Here is a 20056-nt window from a genome sequence, read left to right on the forward strand (position 1 = left end):
GTTCCACCAGAAACGGATATCCTCCAGGAGACCACTCTGCACACGTTTGGAGAGTTTATCCAGAATCAAATTTCACATTCGCAGGTATTATACCCGCTCAAATATCGAAAACCTAAGACGTCGAATTCTGAGAAAAATAACGGAATGTATAATTAAAGTGCCGTGGGATAATATCAAATGGTTCAAACTACCACTTCATTCAAGCTACCATTTTACGTGCCCCACGCTAACAGCAAACTGTGATCTGAAAGAACGAAAGGCTCGGAAAAGCAGTTGAAGCCTTTAAAAAAGGTTTTTTTTTTCTGGTAGGAATTATTATGCGAGGTATGAGGGGTACGAGGACAAAGCTTACATCAGCAATAAAGCACTCGTAACATTGTACAATATGCGGACAATCAGACATGCTAGTTCTCTTCTATCACCAAAAAAATAACCTTTTGCTTAGCAGCTTAAGATTTGTAATAAAATTGTACAAAGTAACAAATTGAGTAATTGACAGTCTTTTTTCCAGAGCTACTTAGAAGGAATACTGCAATAATTGCGATTTTTAAAAAATTTTCGAAGAACCATTTTCGCAAAACCAATTAGTCGCGCTTTTGCTGAGATCAAGACCAAGATTTGTTACAAAATATACAGTTTATTATTATTAGTAAAGAAATCTGAGAAACAATTATAAAAATACTAAAATGCTGTGTCGCGACAAAATAATCCGCAAATTTCCTAAAAATTGTGCACGTGATTACAGCAGTTGTTATCAGATAACTTGAACGAACAAAAAGTAAAACATAGAATGGTGTTCACTAATGCTGGTGCTCCATGCTAGATACTATGTTTGGTACAAAAAATTAATAAAAAAAAAGACACTGGTAGTGAGGAAATGGAGGATTACAAAAGAAGAGAATAAAGAATGAAACACAAACGAAATATATTTGTTATATTTGTTGCTGTTATCCGAAATGGAATTCTTGTATGACTTTTGATAGGACAATGTTCACGCTTTCATCAGCATTATGGGAAAAGAGCAGCATTTGGTTTAATGACCCTACAAGTTAAAGAAGCAGATTTCAATCTTCAGTTTTCTTATTTTTTATCAAAATGATGAAACGACTGAGTAGAAGTCCTCGTAACTGTTGGTAGAGCTCTTCGATTCTGGTAAGAGAAATCTCTACAATCTTTGTAGTTCTTGAGCAGTTGTAAAACCTTTTCCTAGATGACACATATCCCAGGAAGAAAAACAGTCAAGAAAAGGATGCTACATATATTATTTACTTATATCATTTATCACTAATCGAAGTTGAAAAAGATTTTTCATATAGATTAATCATTGCACCTTAGGACCACATATATCAGGAAAAAATATGTGTCTTACAACACACTTAAATTGTAAAGTTTCATGAAAACTCGATGCCTGCAATCGGCTCCTCCTTCAGATAGTTCAGCACAATGAAATTTTGGCCACCATGATTTCCGTGGATCCCATTGCAAGCGCAGTAGATTATCATTTTGCACATGCTGCACCGCTGCCCACAGAAATATCCAAGCACAATCATTCCTCCTGCACAATTATATTGATGAATTTTCCCGCACTGTTCAAAACTAAGAGAAAAAAAATTTAGAGATCCATTTGTGACAAGATATTAACAAAGCGCTTCTTAACAAAAACTCGTGGTATGCAATTTTGCAATTTAGCGATGAATTTAAATAAAATCAGTCTTCTTGGTCTGATGAAAGAATAGCGCCACAAAACAGCTAATGCACATATGCTAAATTAATGATGTAAACTCCACAAACCTATTCGTTCCATAATCCAAAAAAACGAACAAAAGTTTGCAAATATGGTGTAACATTTCTCCCGGAAGATCATAATCGTGAGGATTCAAAAGTCGCGGTTTTAACCAATCCAGTAAAATCGGATGCGAAACAAGGCCGCATTGCGGCAAAACCTGAAGCGACAATATTATTCAACATTTTATGTTATAAGGATTTGATGCAATGAAGTTTTCCTGCTTCTTTCAGACGTAGAGCAGTTCATTTTTTGAATTTATATAAAAGCTTATAAAGTCAAACTAAAACGAAATATGTTTTAATTGATATGAGATCAAAGTTAGTAGAAGTATAGTAAACGCAGAAGAAATCAAAGCTTACAACATCAAGGAACGAACAAGCTTTATCAGCCATTTTATTTAACAGCAAAGCACAATAACAATCAACAATCATGCAGGGCGTTTTATGACAGCATTCCTCTAAAGCATCCATTAATACATCAGCTTTTCCAACATAACGCAAATAATGCACTGCTATATAGATAAAAACACTCTCCTGACCAGATTCGACACCCTAAAATGATAACGAGCTCCATAAACACAGACGATCTTCAGGAGATGATAAGAGAAAAAATGATAGAAATTATGTGTAATTCTTCACCTGATATTCCAAGTTATTAAGCATTGACAAAAAACGAATCGACAAAATTTAGACATAATTTATGCAGCACTGTATCTTATATATCCGTTGTTTTATTAACATACTTTTAACTTTATATTCTCATCAAATCAATATGCACAGTGACAAGATTTCTGTCAGTGACATCTTGACTAGAAATCCAATTTATGGATTTTGCCTACTGGTTTAAGGAATTCTATATGGAGAGTTAAGGTAGCAATACACACTGGTATGCATATTATATAAAGCTTAGTCATGCCTAAATTCAGTTTATACTTCTTTAATGAAACGGAAGTTATTTCAATACGATTCTTGAGTGTTACAATAATAAATAAATAAGCTCATAAAGTTGCAGTATAACATTATTACCTTTTAATTAGCTACCGACTCAATTATAAAACTTCTACATTTTACGAATTCATTTATTATAGCGCTTTACTTGTTGATCTCAACTGAAAACAGTTTGAAATAAAATTGATAAGTTTTACCAGTAGAACTGCAATGATTTCATCCCCTAAATCAAATGGACTACTTCGTACTACACCATTTTCTCCTCCCATGCGCCACTGTTCATAACGAGACAATACCTTGTAAGCTCGAAGGATGGTAATATACTAAAATTTGGACAGATTATTATAAATGAGATTGCTGTAGATTTGTTATATGATAAAACCAGCCAATATGCTGATAAGCCAGACTATTGTTTCAACAAACTCCTACAGTAGAAAACTTAATTAAGTGCATAAAAATATAAACGAAATGAAACCTTATGTTTCTGAGCAACGGATGGTAAGGATGAAACTGTAGTGACCAAATCTTGCATTTCCTGCTTCTGGCCATTTGCGACCGCATATATAAGCAACTCCGTGATGTAAAATAATGAATTATTCTCAACATCAAATGTTAAATTCTGAAATTAATTAACATGGCTGCGTTACTGCCTCAAATTAAATACTGTGGTAAATTGAATGTCTGTTTGCTGTCTGCTCTAATCTTCATCATTTTTCCTGACTACGGAAACATATCGCAGAAATATAGATTCATCCGTAAATATATCTATATTTGAGGAAACTTTGATATTAAAAAAGAGCTCACAGAGTACTTTCGTTCAGCAGCAATCAAGGCAAGCATTAATTCTGCAGCTGATTTAATTATCATATCATGTGGAATATCATGCTGCATAAAGCGCTCAACACCGGCTCGAAATATAGTCGAAGCATATGGAAACAACATTCGACATGTTTTATCCAAATTACTACTCAGCTGTTTACGGAACGTTTCAGGAACATCCCTCAAGTTTTGTCGCAAAGAAGGCAAGTGACCTGGAAAGTTAGGCACCGAGCTGAGAGTCATGAGCATCATAAAATCTAGCTAGTCGTTACAAAGTTCCTTTGAACAGGTCATAATACTACTAACAGCAAGAAATGAAACTTAGTAAGCATAGTGACTGAAAGACTTCACTCATTAAAAAATTTCACAACTAGCTCTCTCTAAGTCCGAAGAGTTGCAACTGAACAAGAAATTGAATGATGATTCTTTTTTTTTCAAATAACATTCAAAGAAGTATTTAATTTCGAAGTATAAAACCTTCGAAACAGTTACAGATATTGTGACGATTAATATAATTACCTAAAAAAGCGCCAACTTTCGACCAGTCTTGATTTAATACTGCTTCTCGAATTAGTATAATTCGTTGTTTGAAATCATGCTGCCGCACTTCGCGATAAACACCATCTTTTTCTCTGTATGAAGAAGCATTCAATGGAAAAAAAAATAACGAAGAACGGTAATATGAAATAAATGGATATCACCTCGTCCACTTTGTTTTTGCAAACAAAAGTGGTAAAATGGTTTAGAGTAAAATGAAAGTAGAACAGAACACATGGCCTCATCAGGTAATTCAGCCAATCAGAACTAGTTCATACATCCATTCGTCTTTTACACTTATTAAGCAATCAACGATATTCAATTTCCCCAGAATATCGTTTTTAAAAATTAAATGTCAAAACTTTTTGTTTTCAAATTGAGATTAGAACTGCCTGACCTATATAAGTTCATTTTTTAGTGATGAATTTCCTGCTAAAAGCTTAATCACTGCACATGAAAGAATATGGAAACGTTAAGTGAAAAATTGGGATGTTAGCTACTACTATAAATAAATTAACGATAAGTAACACTGTCAACTATAAATATTAAAGATGTTGTATTCACAAAAATTCACCAAGTTTTTCGGCAATCGAACTACTTCATGAAACCGAAAATTGTATCAGGGCACAAAGGTAAAAGTAAAATGAAAGAGTATATTCCATGTATCCAGTTTTCAGCAATGAGTAATGCGATAAGTGAAACATTGAACCAACCGAAAAAAAGGAGTCATAAATTCTTCTAACCACATCGAAAAATCAAGAGAACATTCCAGATCATCTATTTCTACGAACCTAAAAATAAAAACATTTCTGAAATATCTAGTGAGACGATCGCTTCGAGAATCAGTTGATTTTTAAACCCAAAGAATATGAATTGACGACGTGCATACAAAGAAAAATGTAGGCTACGAATAAGTTTATACAAGGACGTTTGAAAAAAACCACTAGTTTAACCTAGGGTTGTTGATTCTTCCAAATATTTCAATGGGTTTTCTTCATTCTAAAATCATTAGAAAGATTTCAGGTATGACTACATATAGAAACAACTGCATGGTAAGAAACACTGTGCATATGTCTCTAACTCAAAATCCAGTCATCAAACCATTCCCTTTCTCTCTGCTGTATCAGTAATCTATCATGCTATACAGCACAGCAAGACTATTAATGGTCGCTCCACGCTTTTCTCCCACTGCTAAAACATATTCAAATCAGATTTCACATCAGTTCTTTTTAATAAGGCAGTATATTTTTAATAAACAACAATTTAAACTGAAAAATGTTATAGTACTATTGACTTCAGAACTTCGTTTACTGAAAAAAAAAAAAACTTGGCATAGTGAAATTATTTCTAACATTGGATAAAAATGCATTGCTTTAATTCGAAATTCCGAAATCAGTGGCGCTATAACATTAATCCACTAATAACCTCACATATTTGCACGGCTGAAGTTACGGGGTAGCCCATACAATCCTTTGTTGCGCATTACAACCTCTAGCCTTCTACACATCCAACGAGCAGCACTTTCTTTGAAACGTTGAAAGCCGGTCTCCTTGAAACCATATTTGATTGCAATCGCAAATAAATCACCAACGGTCTAAACAAACGTCTCAAATTCAATGCTTATAATTGAGCTAACTGAAGTATGTAACTAGCATTTCAGTAGAAGTCGTTATCAATGCTTCTTTTTCAGCTTAGCAATTACTTTTTTTTACGAAACACTTCCCGTACACCACAACAAACTTTTACAAATAAAAAACAACTTAAAACAAACCAAAACACCGATTCTCTGCTGTTGAAGTCGTTTCATAAACAATAAGCAGTATTTATCAAACAGATGCTCCAACCTTTCTGCAAATTTAATGTGAAATTATAAGCAGCAAAAATCCCGTTTGATTTTTAATAGCATCTCTTTGCTGATGACAGAGGGTAATAGATCATGACATCTATAAATGTATCGCATCATTTCAGTCAAACGCATTATAAACGGTCTAAAAAAACGTTCCAAATTCAGTGCCATTTAGTGATTTGTTACGCCCATGAATCATTTCGCATTCCCCATTCCATATTGCAGTAATGCTTTCTAGATTACTGGGAATTTCTGCAGCACCTCGAAACCAGAAATTTACTCTACCCCTATTTACACTAGCAAACATCTAAAAACAAACGGAAATATTTCGATTCTGATAGATTTGAAAAAAAATTACCTTCCTCCCGTTTTCCAGAGTAAACAACTTCATCGAAACTGTTGCACATCCGTTTTCCGTATTCACAAAATCCCGAATCCGCTAAAAGTTGCCGTGCGGAAAACCACTATAACAAGTTTTCGAGATTTTAAAATCCTCACCTGCATAACTTCAAACACATAATTTTTGTAACGATAAATCCATCGATGAACGGGCAAAACTAATATAAACCATGAAACCAGAAGTGGATCAGTCCAAAACGTTGCCACGAGCATTTCATTCGAATAAAGCTGACAAAAAATCCTTCGTCATTAGAAGTACTTTATAACAAATGAAAATGACTAGAATGGAAGTGTTGCCAAGCGTTTTGTAAAAGAAATTCATGCGATACAGGCAAGTAACAACACCGACACTACTAACGACCAAACAAGGGAACTTTTGATTAATTTATTGTTTTGAAGAGAAAAGTCAAAAAAGGTAGGATAGTATTATACTGATAACTCTTCTTATAATTTATTGTTGTCAAAAAATCACACTTTTCTGAGTAAATGAAGAATTTGGAGATGGGAACAAATCCGGAGACATCCAACAACATTCAGAAACTACAAATGCAGAATAATGATGGAAACTAGATAAAAATGGAAAAAAAGTTTTAAGATTGCTGAAATAAGAAATACAAGGATGAAAAGGTTTGTCTGAATAATAGGTACCACTATACTAGAACTCATTGAAAAGATGAACCATTAGCAAAATCCGTCAGAAATTTCATTCGAAGCATATGAAACAAGAGCTCTTCCTACCACTCAATAATTAATCTATGTTCAAAACTATCTGCAATCACATAGAAATGAACATAATTAAATGATCAAGATACTGATCCATTTTTCTGGTGAACGCTTCTTCCATATCTTTCACTGCTTCAGCAAGCGCCAACCAGAGACGATCTTCCAGACCTGGATCTTTTTCGATCAATATCTTTGTAACAAAACCAAACGTTTCACGATCTGCTTTAAATGCCTGTAAGTATTAAGCTGCCACAACTATAAAATCAATTTCGAATAAACACTTTTAACAGTTGTATAAAAACCACTAATAAAAACTCTTTCCGATAAAGTGCAGAGAAACTGAAGTTTCTAAACAAAGAATTAGAACTGTATCTAAATGTACTTATCCAATCTTCAACTAATAAACTTCACCAAGCGGAAAATGTTGAGAAAAAGATAACCCCTTCGAGTTGTTTTTTCTTTGTCGTGTACTTCGTAAGCACTTCCGGTGGTAAACGAGCAAGCTTTCGTTCACGTTCTGTTTCTGCATTCAGCTGACGAGTGAGCGAGCTTAATCGCAGCGCTTAAAAGGAAAAACGCTTTACAAATTATCACTGACAGCTTCTTTTATATGTATGGGCATGTATCAAATAAGCACTTCATTCCTTCATAATTTTCATATCATAATGCATCAAGATGGAGAGTCTAAGTTAGGTCGTAACGGACCACACCGAAATGTTAAAACTTTTTAAAATATGAATTCATAAAAAGTTATGCGTGTTGCAATTTTGCAATATGATAAATTTCGTGATGATAATGACTACACAGGAAGACAGCTTAACTTCTAAAATAGTACTGAAAGAGTGCTACAATTTACTATGCCTCCAGTGATTCCAAGATGACGATGGATAGTCATTAATGAAGGTGAAATTAAAGTCCCGATAACTACGCAAATAAGATGGACTTCTCGACATAGTGAATCCACTTAGCATTTCGTGACTGAAAATACGTCATCGAAACTAAAGATACTTAGTCATTAACTGAATATAAACAGAATCGTTTGATAGAGGAGAGGGGAGGGGAAGAGGGAGAATGAAGGAGGAGGGTTACCTTGAAAAGCCGGCACATGCTATTTTCATTATCAAATCTGGTATAAATCTCATATTGTAAAGTAAAAAAAATCTATTTCAGATTAGCTCTTTCAGTAGTTTGAGCAAAATCATTTCAAAGTGTATTAAAATTTTTCCTTTTTTATAAGCTATCTGAAATAGATTCCGTTAATACTCACTTCCTTGCGAGGGTTGTAACGTATCACTGGCATCATCAAAAAATGAAATCAGTTGTTGACCACGAGCTGTGCCGAATACATTCGTCTGGAAAAATACAAAAACATAAAACATTCCAATCACCAGGATCACCTGCACTTGCAATAGATTTTCTGGACAGTGCTTCGAATAAATTTTCTACAGAAGCTTCCAGTAAATTTTCTGCACCGTTTCTTTTTAAAAGATGCACTACAGAAGATATCGATTTATACCTCCCAAAACACCGACAGTATTACAAAATCTCTTACTGGAGAACAAGCATTCCAATTCTACAACTGCCGACTTTTAAACTGAGGCCGTTCATCTGCACATTGGCCCAAGATATACTCAACGACCACATTATTTTCGTTTTGTTATGCGACTTCCGCTAAAGCCTAATGTTTTGCTTGCTGCCAAATGTAGCAAGCGTTTTTTTGGCAACAAGTAAAATTACCAAAAACAAAAAAAAAGCTAAAATCCCCTCAGTTCAGAGATTGTTTATGATTAGAGGCACGTTATCTCATGATGTATTAAAAATTGAACCATTAACGTTCACGTTCAAAGGTTTTCTATAATTTACGCTATAAGGTAATATTCTGGGCATGATAGCATAAGAATTCGAATGACAAGAGAACACTCCACATCACATTAATACCGCCTTCAAGACTGGTCAAACAATCCATTTTTCCACAAAATCAATTACTGCTCACATTTCCCTAAGAGCTAGAAAATATTTAAGTTAACTCGACAAAAAATGAATAGAAGTAAACTGTATTCTAGCACGTGGCCTAACACCTGATGTTCCATTAACTTTCTTCACTATAGAATACACATACTAGCACCAATTAACGTGATGTAGCCTCTACAACACTTTGGTCCTTTTTTTTGTGCTGCAAATGACCCGTTTTTGACACCAACGCATAAGGATGACCTGTTTTGACCATACAAATGACCTATTTTTGACATCAACGCATAAGCTCTTATACAAATCCATTTTTTCAAAGACAGCTCATCAGATATCCTGTCATATACTGCAATTTCAAACATGGAATTTTTTTGCACATTTTCCAATGGTGTGCAACGGTGGTAGCGCTGACGGCACAAGAAATTTAGTGCTATTGAGTTTAAAGAACGGTAAGTCCAATCTAGCAATGATTATATAAGTGTACAAAACGTACTGCGCACTCATTTTTCGCTCCTGTTATTCTTTATCTCAGTAAATGTAGTCATACGAAAATGCATGCTTATTCATAACATCACCAACAAACTTTATCAAAAAAGAAAACAGTAGAGACGTCAAACGAACCTGTGTGTTTTTGAGATCATTTATTAGACCGGCCTGCTCACGCTTTCCCAGAAAAGCATCAATATCACTGCCGAATAGTGCAGCCGACGACGGTGCTTCGCCTGCAAAAGACGTCCCTTTCAAAATCCCTACGATGACCACATTAAGACTTTAAATCTACAGGTAGGAATATTTCCGAAGAAATATACTAAAACTAAATGCATACAACACACATATCAGATAAGAAAGTATACCTAATTCTTTGGTCCCTTTCTTGCAAGAAAACGAATTTTCAATTCCTGCTGTTTGCGGCACTGCAGCATGCTGAAACATTCCATGCAAAATCAGAAAAAAAAATGAAAATACTCCTAATATTTAGTGGAACGACCCAAAATCATTTTTGATGATAAAATCCATAAAACTGCAATATTCAAAACATAAAAAATATGCACTTTATAAGCTACACCTAGAATCTAGCAACATAACATATGCAAAATGCATATATTGCATACCAATGCGTGTTTGTAAAAGCTTTTAAAGGCAAAGAAGATATTAAACGGACAAAATAAAAAGGATAATTTACCATCCCAATCCCGTCAAGTTTGCTTACATTTGTTTGCAAAACTACATTTTTTGAGGATTGAAATTGATGGGCTGTATCACGCAGAACTCGTTTTGGCACATCCTCCTATAAAATAAAAATATAATTACACATAGAAAAATCAGAAAAAAAGTGCCAAAAAATGGACTCCAGAAACTATTCACTTTTCAAGTAACAGTACCACAAAGGTGAAAAGTGCGACTCATTTGAAAGAAGTACTGAACACAAACTATACATATACATAGAGAGGTTTTCAAGGCGAATTAAGGTACAATATTTACCGTGCTTTCTAAACCGAACTTTAATGTGGTATTCTGTAGAAGTGTTGTTTCCGCTTCCTGCTCTTCCCATTTTCCCAAAGTTGGTTTTACCACGGGCTTCAAACCTTAAAGACAATTTTACAACAAAACTACACGTAAAGCGCCGAATTCTAAAAGTTACTGACGCTATTTAAGTATACTTGAATCTTCTTGTTTACGAATATGACTTGATTGATATCCGGTAACAAAAGACCGAGTGTTTTCAAAATAAACTAACCCTCTTCGATATCTTTCAAAACTTCTTTTCGTTTTTTTAGGATCTTTTTTCGAAGTTCGCCCTCACTAAGTTCATCGGAAGTGTGTTCATTAATTGAATTGGGTGTACTAGATGATGGACTACGACGCCGACGTTTCCTCTTGCCTTTTTTCGATTTTCGTGATTTACGTTCAGCGGGAGATTGCGAACCACTCTGAACCCTCGTAAAAAGTTACAGTTTTCTTTTTCCTAGAGTTCTCAAAAAAAAAAAAGAAACTAGTCTTAGCAATTAGATTTAACCATTTATGTCTTCCACGTTGTCGCGTTTCACGCTGGACAGCTCAGCAGCAAATACGATTTTAAATTGAAGAGATTTTAATGATTCCACGAAAACCATTTTCCAGAAACATAGTCTTTTTTTTGGATTTTTCATCTATCTAATTGAAATATCCGAAGTATCTGCCGAGGGAATATTTCCAAAAGTACTTATACTATTTTACAAAACAGTAATTTTAGATATAGCATAACGTTTTGATTGAATTTTAGAATGAAAGGAACACTATGGTTACTTTAGTACGAGATGCCATGGTTAACTCAATTATTTTAATCTATATTATTCTATGTCAAACATCACTGAAATACTCAAAAAACAAGTGAGTTGCTAAGAAAAACCAACCGGGCTCGATTTTTTTGGCTCCACGTCATCAGATTTTGCGTTTGGAGGAGGAGGTAGTGGTGGAAGTGGTGGAGTTTCACCTTTTTCAATAGCCTAAAAATTTCTGATGTAGATCTAACTAATAGAAAAATCAACTAGCTGAGAAAACGAAGTAACTTGAAATATTAAATCTTTAATTCTACAACACTGAATAGACAGAAAAAATAATGTTTTTTTAAATGTTTTTTGCTGAAAAATGTTGGCTCGAGTAACATAATATTTAAAATCAACGGTTTAATGCCAATTCCGAAATATAAGCCTTTAGCAATTTAGAAGGTTTAAAGACAAATAAGATAAACTCTGACCTCTCGCTTAATTTGTGGAGATGGAGCTGGTGGAGCTCGTGAGGAAGAACGTTCATGAGCCGGTGCCGAATACGAAGATGCACGAGATTGAGAACGGTGAGATTTTTCACTACGCCGACTTTTGAGACTACCGGGACTCGCTGAACGTTCATGTGACGAGTGACGCTGACTACGACTTGGCGATCGTGATGAACTGAAAATAATTCAACTTTGATTCTAGTTTCTGAGAGATTTACAAACAGCACTTCCTGTTTGTCTTAATCTATAATTGCTAATGAACAAGAATAATATACTACCCTCTGATCCGTGTCCAAAAAAATATGTAATGAAGACCTGTTGGATGAGCGAGATTTTTTAGAGCCTTCATCATCTGACGATGCGCACTTTCTTTTGCTTCCCTTATCATAATCATCATCTCTAAAACATATATTCTCCAATATTATCTCTGGAATTCTGCACAAAATTCACCACTTCGGCAAAAAGGACTGACAACCAAACCAAACTACTTGCAGAAATTTTGTAGATAAAGCCAGTAACAAATAAAAAAAGAAGAAAGACATAAAAAAAAAGAAAAACCATCACAAGCGAAGAAAAACGACCACTGAATAGTCGTGATACTGATATAAAAAGTTTAGTTCACTTTTATATTCTAATTTTGTGTACAGTTCAGTTAATATTTTGGAAATCACAAGACTTGAAAATGATAAACCAAAAATGGTGAAAGTAATGGCATTTGTTCACGTTTATAATGTGAAATCTTTATACCTGTAATCATTTCTTGACGAATGGTCATAGCTAGTCCGATTGCGACCACCATAACCACGATTACGAGGAACTTTAGCAGGTCGAAGACCTAAAAAAATGTTTTTTTAAAGGAAATAACATTTGCTACAATTATTTGTACGATTCAGGTAGAGAAAAAACCTTGATGAATGCTTCTAAGTAACAATTCACCTAACACTGTTATCATGATAAGCAAAAATTTAACACCTTGACTTTGTTGATACGACACATAGCGTCGAATATCCCGAAACCATGTCATTTCAACCGGGTAACCAAGAACGTCACCATCTTTATACCTGAAATCAAGTTCAAAGAGAAAACATAAAAGTTCTCTCAAAAACTCCAGTTTTTTGAAAGGTAAATGAGAATCAAAGTTCTGATAAATTATCACCATGTAAAAAGAAAAGTCAAAACATACTTGTGCATGCATTCCTTTGCAGCATCGCGCGTTTCGAAACGCACTGCTACAAACAGTTTCAATTGATCCTGTGAAAGCTTGATAAAATCGAATGAGCATGGCCCCACATGGTCTTCGAAAAAATCCCTGAAAATAATAGGGATAGAGAGACAGTTGCAGCAGGACTGGTATTTAAGCCAATAAAAAGTGAAATATCAAGAAATTTCAAAAATTTTGGCAAGACAAAAAATCCTTGCTTCAATTCGTTTTACTTACCTTAGTCCAAATCGACAATGTAACAAGAGTAATAACCAAGAGAATAAACTGGTATTTTTGCAAATTCCCTACTCAAAGGTAAGCACATGGTAACTGCGCCAGCACAAGGTATATTTCTCCACAAACAAAATTCAGCCAAGAGAGTAAGATTCGGTGAAAATGTTGCTGTATGTATGACAATAATTCATTCAAATAAACCACAAGATTTCCGCCTTATCGTTCCAAAAAGAAGAGTGGAAGTAACACGTACAAGTATTTCAAGATAACACAAAATTTAAATCTCGCCTGTAATAACATCAACATTTTGAGCCAATGATTACCTTTTTTTTACCGTAAAGCTGCACTTCGAGATAACAGCACAAAGCACCAGCAGAGGGTTCGGAAGTAAATGAAGAACCAAGAAATTCAAAGTTTTTTCTTTTAATACAAAGTGCACTGGTGAATGTGTAACTGGTTTAGACAGTAAGACACTAGGAGGGAAATATGCCTCGTGCCTTTTTTAGCCACTGTTCCTGATCATACTTTACTCCTTCTTCATGAAAAGTAGAGTATGGTTTTTGTTCCCTACTTCTCCTTATATCACTTTGGTAAAATTTCCAATAAGTAATTTGATATTTTTCAATTTTCAGTTATAGGTAAAAAATATAGGTAGGCTTACTTCACTTCATCTGTTTTAATATGTCCAGGAAGGCCTCTAATAAATACGGTGTGCTTGCTTTCGGGAACTTCATCTTGATCGATACGATCAAAACGTGGTCCATTTCGATAATAACCGTTCATGTCTGAAGGAAAGTCTGATATGGATGATATATGAAAATGAAAAAATTAGGCGAGTAATTCCGGAAAAGATTAACTGTCAATTGGGTGAGATTTGGAAATTTGAAAAAATAACTTGTAGGTCGCGAACGATGCAAAGGAATAGCGATAAAATGGGTGAAATTGATAAAGTTAACTGCTGTAGATCAGCGCGTAAACAATATGCTCTTTTTACAAATCAAATCCCTGAAAATTTTAGACCTGTGGTCACTATATTGAAATCGATAAAAACTTACAGACGTTAATTAGGTCCCAATTTTACTAAAAAGAAAAAAGTAAAGCAATGGAACAGAAGCAATCGTTTATCATTTTTACATAATCAGTTAATGAAGCTGGTTGTTACCCCTTGTAAATAGAGAACTTCTCAGCATCACTCTAAGCTATTTATGAAAAAGTGCAGCACCCCACTGCCGCTAGAATTTTACCAACGACTCTTAAGGTCAAAAATCACCGCTTACGGACTACAACAATTTACCAAGAAAAAAAGATATAATCGCCCAAAACTACTACAAATTAATGCCACAAATTTACAACTCCTCAAAATTCAATCATGTTCCGACCTTCCCATACACGCAAAACTTCTGACAAATAACTGCGCCTGAAACATTGAGCAGTCAGCAACGATCAAATTATGTAAAGCCACTAATATCCGACTACAACGCCGCCCAACAACGATAAAGAGGCATATCTAATACAGGTATAGATGACGGTCGAATGGTTTATAGGTAATCAACTGGAGTATTCAAAATGGAAACCCAGGATTTACAATTCACCAAGTAAAAGCGATAGAATATATTTATTCATACTAAACAAACAATACCATCAAATATTTCCTTGAAATCAATTGTAAATAACTAATAATTATCCTTTATAAAGACTTACATAATAAATATATACAATACAAATGTGCAGAGCAAAAAATTTTCATGGTCGAAAAAATGAAGCGATTTAGGAAAATGAAAAATGAACAAAGAGAAAAGCGACCTACTAGAGCACACAACAGCAACAGACTTTAAACCATATACTGAAATGGGAGAAAACCCATTAGCGTCGATAACATCCCAATACTATTCGCTATTATTAATACTGTAGATGTGGAAGGAATTAGGTACTTACAGGTAATATATATTCAGTTAATTTTTTTGCCAGCAAAATTCAATCTGACAGTAAACTATAAAAGACAACAACCGCTCAAGAAAGAACAACAGAAAGAATAAGTAACCCGAATATTTAATAATCAAAGAAAAGACAAAAATGTAATGCCGATAATACGGTTGAAAGAAAAATAAGGGTATCTGGAAATGGAAACTTTATGAAGCAACCTATATTATAAAGTTGTACTTACTAAAAAATAAAAGAAAATGAAAATAATGAACCGCAGCTGTGGAAATAATGATCAAAAACAAAAAGAAAACAAAAAGAAAAAGACAAAAAAAAAAGACACAGTAACACTGAAGCTATTATACTGCTTGATAAGAGCAACTTGAAGGAGAAAAAACTGATTCAAGAGAAAACTGGTATCAGGAAACCAAAAACCAAGATCTTCAAAAATTCGTCTCTTTATGGTCGCTAAATACCAAAGTCGAGATTCCTCCCCTCAGTGACATCAATGTTATGGATACTACAGCTCTTACGTAATAATTATTTCAAACAATCAAGATATTATTTAAGGTGGGTCACCGTTTGAAGTATATACAGAGTTTCACGGAACCAATAATGGATTACAGTGACACCGACTTTCTCATTGTTTTGCAGTGATAAGCTGTGAATTATTCACTAACTGAGTTAAAGAAATAAATTCCTTTATGATGAAAGAAGTCCAATAATTTGGCGGTTTCGAAGTTTTGAGTTTAATTATATCTAAAATTTCACTTTAAGAGATTATTTAGCCTGTGCTCCGAACCGTATATTCCCCATTCCAGTCTGCAACAAACTTTTGTTTATCATTCCCAACCTGAAAATAACTATTTTCTACGTTTTACATTGAGCATTCTCAGCGTTTTTATCATCAACGCTCCTTTTTTCGGTACCATTTTCTTCTTTTCTGAATGCAAGCCTAACGAAGAACTGGTATTTCTGATTGCTTGGGGTAGATTCGCCAAGGCTTCCTTGTTTCCTACAATATATTAAATGAAAGGACATCACAATTGTATCAATCTAATTAATGAATAAGTTATCAGTTGCGTTTTCAACTACACGAATGAGGTGATGTTATCATTTAATTGCAATACTGAAAATTCATATTTCTGAAATATAAACCAAGACAAGGAAGTAGTCAAAAATCCTAAGAAATAGAGTATTCAAATCGATTTCTGCAATCATGATAGCTTTAGGCAGAATCGGTGAAAAAAAAAATACAAACATCGGACAAATAACTTTCATGGTAATAAAAATGTAATCTATTTCAAGACAAACACATTATAATACACAATTATAATAAATTGTTAAGTCTGGAATACCATATTCAAAATATCTTCCCTTCCTAGATTGTTTGAAACCGAGCGAAGTGAAAAACAATTTTCAAAAAACCTGTCCTTGAAGAGAAAAGAAAGCAAATCAGCATATTGGCCTATATCTATAAAACGGATAATTATAAAAGAGAATAACGGACAGAGAATAACCTTTATCAAATATTTCCTTGCGTGCTTTTGAAATTTCATTAGCAGATGGTAACGGATGAGCAGCATGCTGAGTCCCGTAACGCATTTGTCGACGACGAACTTCACGTGGAGCTTTTGCATCCGCAAGCAAAGCTGTTTTCACTGGTGCAGTTGCTTCTCGGTTATGCTGAGTTATTTTTGTTGAAAGTAACTTCAGCTTACGCTCATTTTCTTCACACAAACGCTACAATGCAATCATTTTTCAATAGCAGGCAGTAACTTATCCTTCTCCAGTCTTCCCTCCATCAACCAATGCTTGGAAAATTCCTATATTATAGTATGTCATTTATTCAGCCGACAAAGGTGTTTGTAAGGTTTCTCCGCTGCATGAACCGTTTCATAGTTCTAGAAGATTGAAATATATGAATCAATTAGTTAACGGATACCTCTGTATTCCAACTGGAAGCTCTCACGTACTGTAAAATTATGTCTTTCATTAGACTAATCCTTTCGGGCATTTATTATAAACAATTAAATGAAATAAAAACTAACGTAATAGCATTCTCGCCATGTTTCATCATCCGCTGTTTCATATTTTGGAAAGGTACGATTTACAATTCGCTCCCATAACTCATCACTATCTTCCATTAATTGCTGTAGGAATTTTTGAACTATTTTATTTCAAAATAAACTGCATCAACTAAAAAAACGAATACTGTTTTTCATGCACGCTACAGCTAAAAGTTATACTCTATTGCAATCTAGTGCATTAACTTACCGGATTCCGCCTTTCAATCAAACATAATTGATTTAAAGAGCATTTCTCAAGCACTGGTTTCAGCAAAAAGTATGGCGTGTCACCAACTTCCTCAATTGCTGAAAAAATGATTGTCGAATGATCGTTAATGCAAAGCGAAAACAGAATTCATAATTTATATCAACTGTTTAATACAATTTACCAGTACGTCAACTAGTAAAATTATAATAACTCTTTAATGTAGAAAAAAACATAAATATTGAAAAAAAGTGACAAATTTACTTACAACAAATGTATTTGTAAAAAGAGCTGCTGGAACAACATCACAAAAATGAAAAATTCCGTAAATTTAAGATATTTGAAAGTTTCAGGCACAAGTGCACATTTCCATGGCTAGTATTTCAGTTTCTTGAAAAAAAAAAAAAAAAAGACAAAAACAAAGGAAACACTGATTTTGAAAAAAGTTACTCAGTCCACTGGAAATATGGAAATACAATTCATACTAGGCGAGTAACGCCATAAACCTTTCACATGATTTTGAATAACGAGAAAAGAAAACTCACAATTAATGTTGGCAGTTAATATCTTAATACATAAATTCTGTAACGTCGGTACTTCCTTGGTAGCATCATTTCTCGGACGACCCGCATAGATTTTACGCAGCGATTTACGTGGTTTAAACATAAACGCATCTACCACAGATGTTTTGGATACGTCTGAAAGAGGTGTTTTAGCATTTCGAGAACAACTGAAAATAAATCACATCAAAATAGCATAAACTAAAAAGCTAACTATTACCAAAGAAATAAACAAAAACTACTTTTATTTGGAACCCACAATAAGACAGTGAATTCCCACTTATTTTACTTTTGTCACAAGATGCAAAAAAAAAATCACGAAAGACGTCTCAACTTACATTTGGTACTACGTAATTCTTAAACAAACAGCTGTCGAAAGTGCTGAAACTAATGTTGCACATTCTTTTATTCTATTCTCACCTATAGAACCGAGGTGAAACATACTAATACAATTTGCAATGGATTCCAATATCATTAGAGGTGCAATCGTTATCCAACTAAAGCCACTGAAAATCATACCGGGACGATGTTCTTTCAGTACGGGTTCAAAATTCAATACTTTGGAAGGTCTGTAATTCACATCCACTTTCGATGATTTCCAATCATTACAATTAGTTTTCATTTTTTTGAGTTTTGATGGTTTGGCAGTATCGGCTCGGGCCAACATATCTGCAAAGCTTAAACCCGAAGAAGAATTCTCCAGTCCATTACTTGATGGCTGAAACAGAACAATTTAAGAAATAAATGATCAAAAAATAAAAGTTATATAACTAACTTTAATCGCTCAGTAAAAAGTTATCCACTCAAATTATAAGACTTGCTATAATCTTGAAGCTTACTCAACATGAATATCGGACCAAATAAAGCAAACTTCAACCCAAGAGCGAAAAATTGCAACTGAAGTGATGTGGAAAAAAGGGCAAGAAAAGTCCCTCATACTAATGAAATGTAACTTACCTTAATTTTATTACGATGAACTTCACCAGCACTATCATCTGTTTCTTGCTTACCCTTGCTTCCTTTTTCTTGTTCTCGATTGCTCTTCGTCGACTTTTTTTGGGGACTTTCTCGTTCTGAACTTGGTGAGTGGAACTGTTTCCTAAAACTCATATCTACCAGTCTTTTCCATTAAACACCCCTCTTTGCTCAAGTCTCTCCCATTTTTAAAAATCAAAAAACCTTCGCTGCTTCAAGCCACAACTCCTTGCCATATCTTTCCATTTTTCGACGATTCGCAATGCCTTCGTGCCATACTGCTCGTGACTTCTCAACTGATTCACTGCTTTCCCCACTCCTGTCTCTGATAACAGCTCCAGTGTCATATTAATGTTTGCTAAGCGTCTCAAAGCATGGCCAATCTGCAATATGCCTGTCATCATTGTTTATCCTGAAGCAAATCAATAACAACATACTCTGTATTGAAGCTAAACTTCAGAATGGTTTATCCGATCTACCAATAAATCTAAATTGCATTAAACCAGGGTACCTACGAAGAGCAATTAAATTTGCAAAAGCCGTATGATAAGGAAACAACGAAGTTATCACCGACTTTGTTATCACAGCTTAACATCTTCGTGTATTTCTCCACCTTTTCCCGGATTTCGCCATCTTCATCACCATCCATTTCAGCAGCAGGTGCTGCAAAAGACACCAAATGGATGCTTTCTTGATATGCAACTTCTTTTATTCGTACATGCGAGCCAAAGAATCGATTAGCAGCAACATGGCATAAAGCAATCGATAAAAGCCAATGATCAGCGAGCAGTATTATCACGCAAAAGATGGAAATCGATGATGAGCAAAGTGCCATTATGAAAATAACACGTATCTCTCTCATAACCACTGAACTATTTCAATGATTATGCCACCACCAACGTGTAATCTACATATCAGAGTTACTCAGCATTGTGCAGTTACATGACAGCAGTAGTACCTTAACCCACGACCTTGCCAATTTCATTCCCAAACAAATTAAAAAAAGAGAATCAGCCAGAGAGAGAGAGAGAGAGAGAGAGAGAGAGAGAGAGAGAGAGAGAGAGAGAGAGAGAGAGAGAGAGAGAGAGAGAGAGAGAGAGAGAGAGAGAGAG

General features: G+C 34.5%; 3 protein-coding genes across 3 annotated transcripts; all 3 read right to left on the minus strand.

The window, feature by feature from the left end:
• Positions 1 to 1365: 1365 nt before the first annotated feature.
• On the minus strand, positions 1366 to 6547 carry LOAG_05589 (hypothetical protein; the record flags this gene model as incomplete). The annotated part of the gene is made up of 12 exons (XM_003141126.1): positions 1366 to 1555; positions 1792 to 1943; positions 2146 to 2337; positions 2931 to 3056; positions 3209 to 3352; positions 3538 to 3764; positions 4072 to 4184; positions 4803 to 4880; positions 5520 to 5683; positions 5861 to 5937; positions 6294 to 6399; positions 6434 to 6547. The coding sequence occupies 12 exons, from the start codon at positions 6545 to 6547 to the stop codon at positions 1366 to 1368; spliced, it is 1683 nt and encodes a 560-aa protein (XP_003141174.1).
• Positions 6548 to 7109: 562 nt separating this feature from the next.
• LOAG_05590 (hypothetical protein) lies at positions 7110 to 13998 on the minus strand (the record flags this gene model as incomplete). The annotated part of the gene is made up of 15 exons (XM_020446907.1): positions 7110 to 7289; positions 7498 to 7619; positions 8325 to 8409; positions 9647 to 9747; positions 9880 to 9949; positions 10209 to 10313; positions 10508 to 10611; positions 10764 to 10956; positions 11419 to 11511; positions 11763 to 11955; positions 12096 to 12179; positions 12528 to 12615; positions 12753 to 12841; positions 12964 to 13089; positions 13877 to 13998. The coding sequence occupies 15 exons, from the start codon at positions 13996 to 13998 to the stop codon at positions 7110 to 7112; spliced, it is 1755 nt and encodes a 584-aa protein (XP_020302804.1).
• Positions 13999 to 15922: 1924 nt separating this feature from the next.
• On the minus strand, positions 15923 to 19779 carry LOAG_05591 (hypothetical protein; the record flags this gene model as incomplete). The annotated part of the gene is made up of 9 exons (XM_020446908.1): positions 15923 to 16150; positions 16656 to 16878; positions 17187 to 17288; positions 17413 to 17510; positions 17955 to 18107; positions 18489 to 18687; positions 18927 to 19068; positions 19149 to 19327; positions 19519 to 19779. 9 exons carry the CDS (start codon positions 19777 to 19779, stop codon positions 15999 to 16001), a joined length of 1509 nt encoding a protein of 502 aa, XP_020302805.1. The 3' UTR covers positions 15923 to 15998.
• Positions 19780 to 20056: the final 277 nt, after the last annotated feature.

Source organism: Loa loa, assembly GCF_000183805.2.
Source record: "Loa loa unplaced genomic scaffold supercont3.57, whole genome shotgun sequence".
NCBI lineage: Eukaryota > Metazoa > Nematoda > Chromadorea > Rhabditida > Onchocercidae > Loa > Loa loa.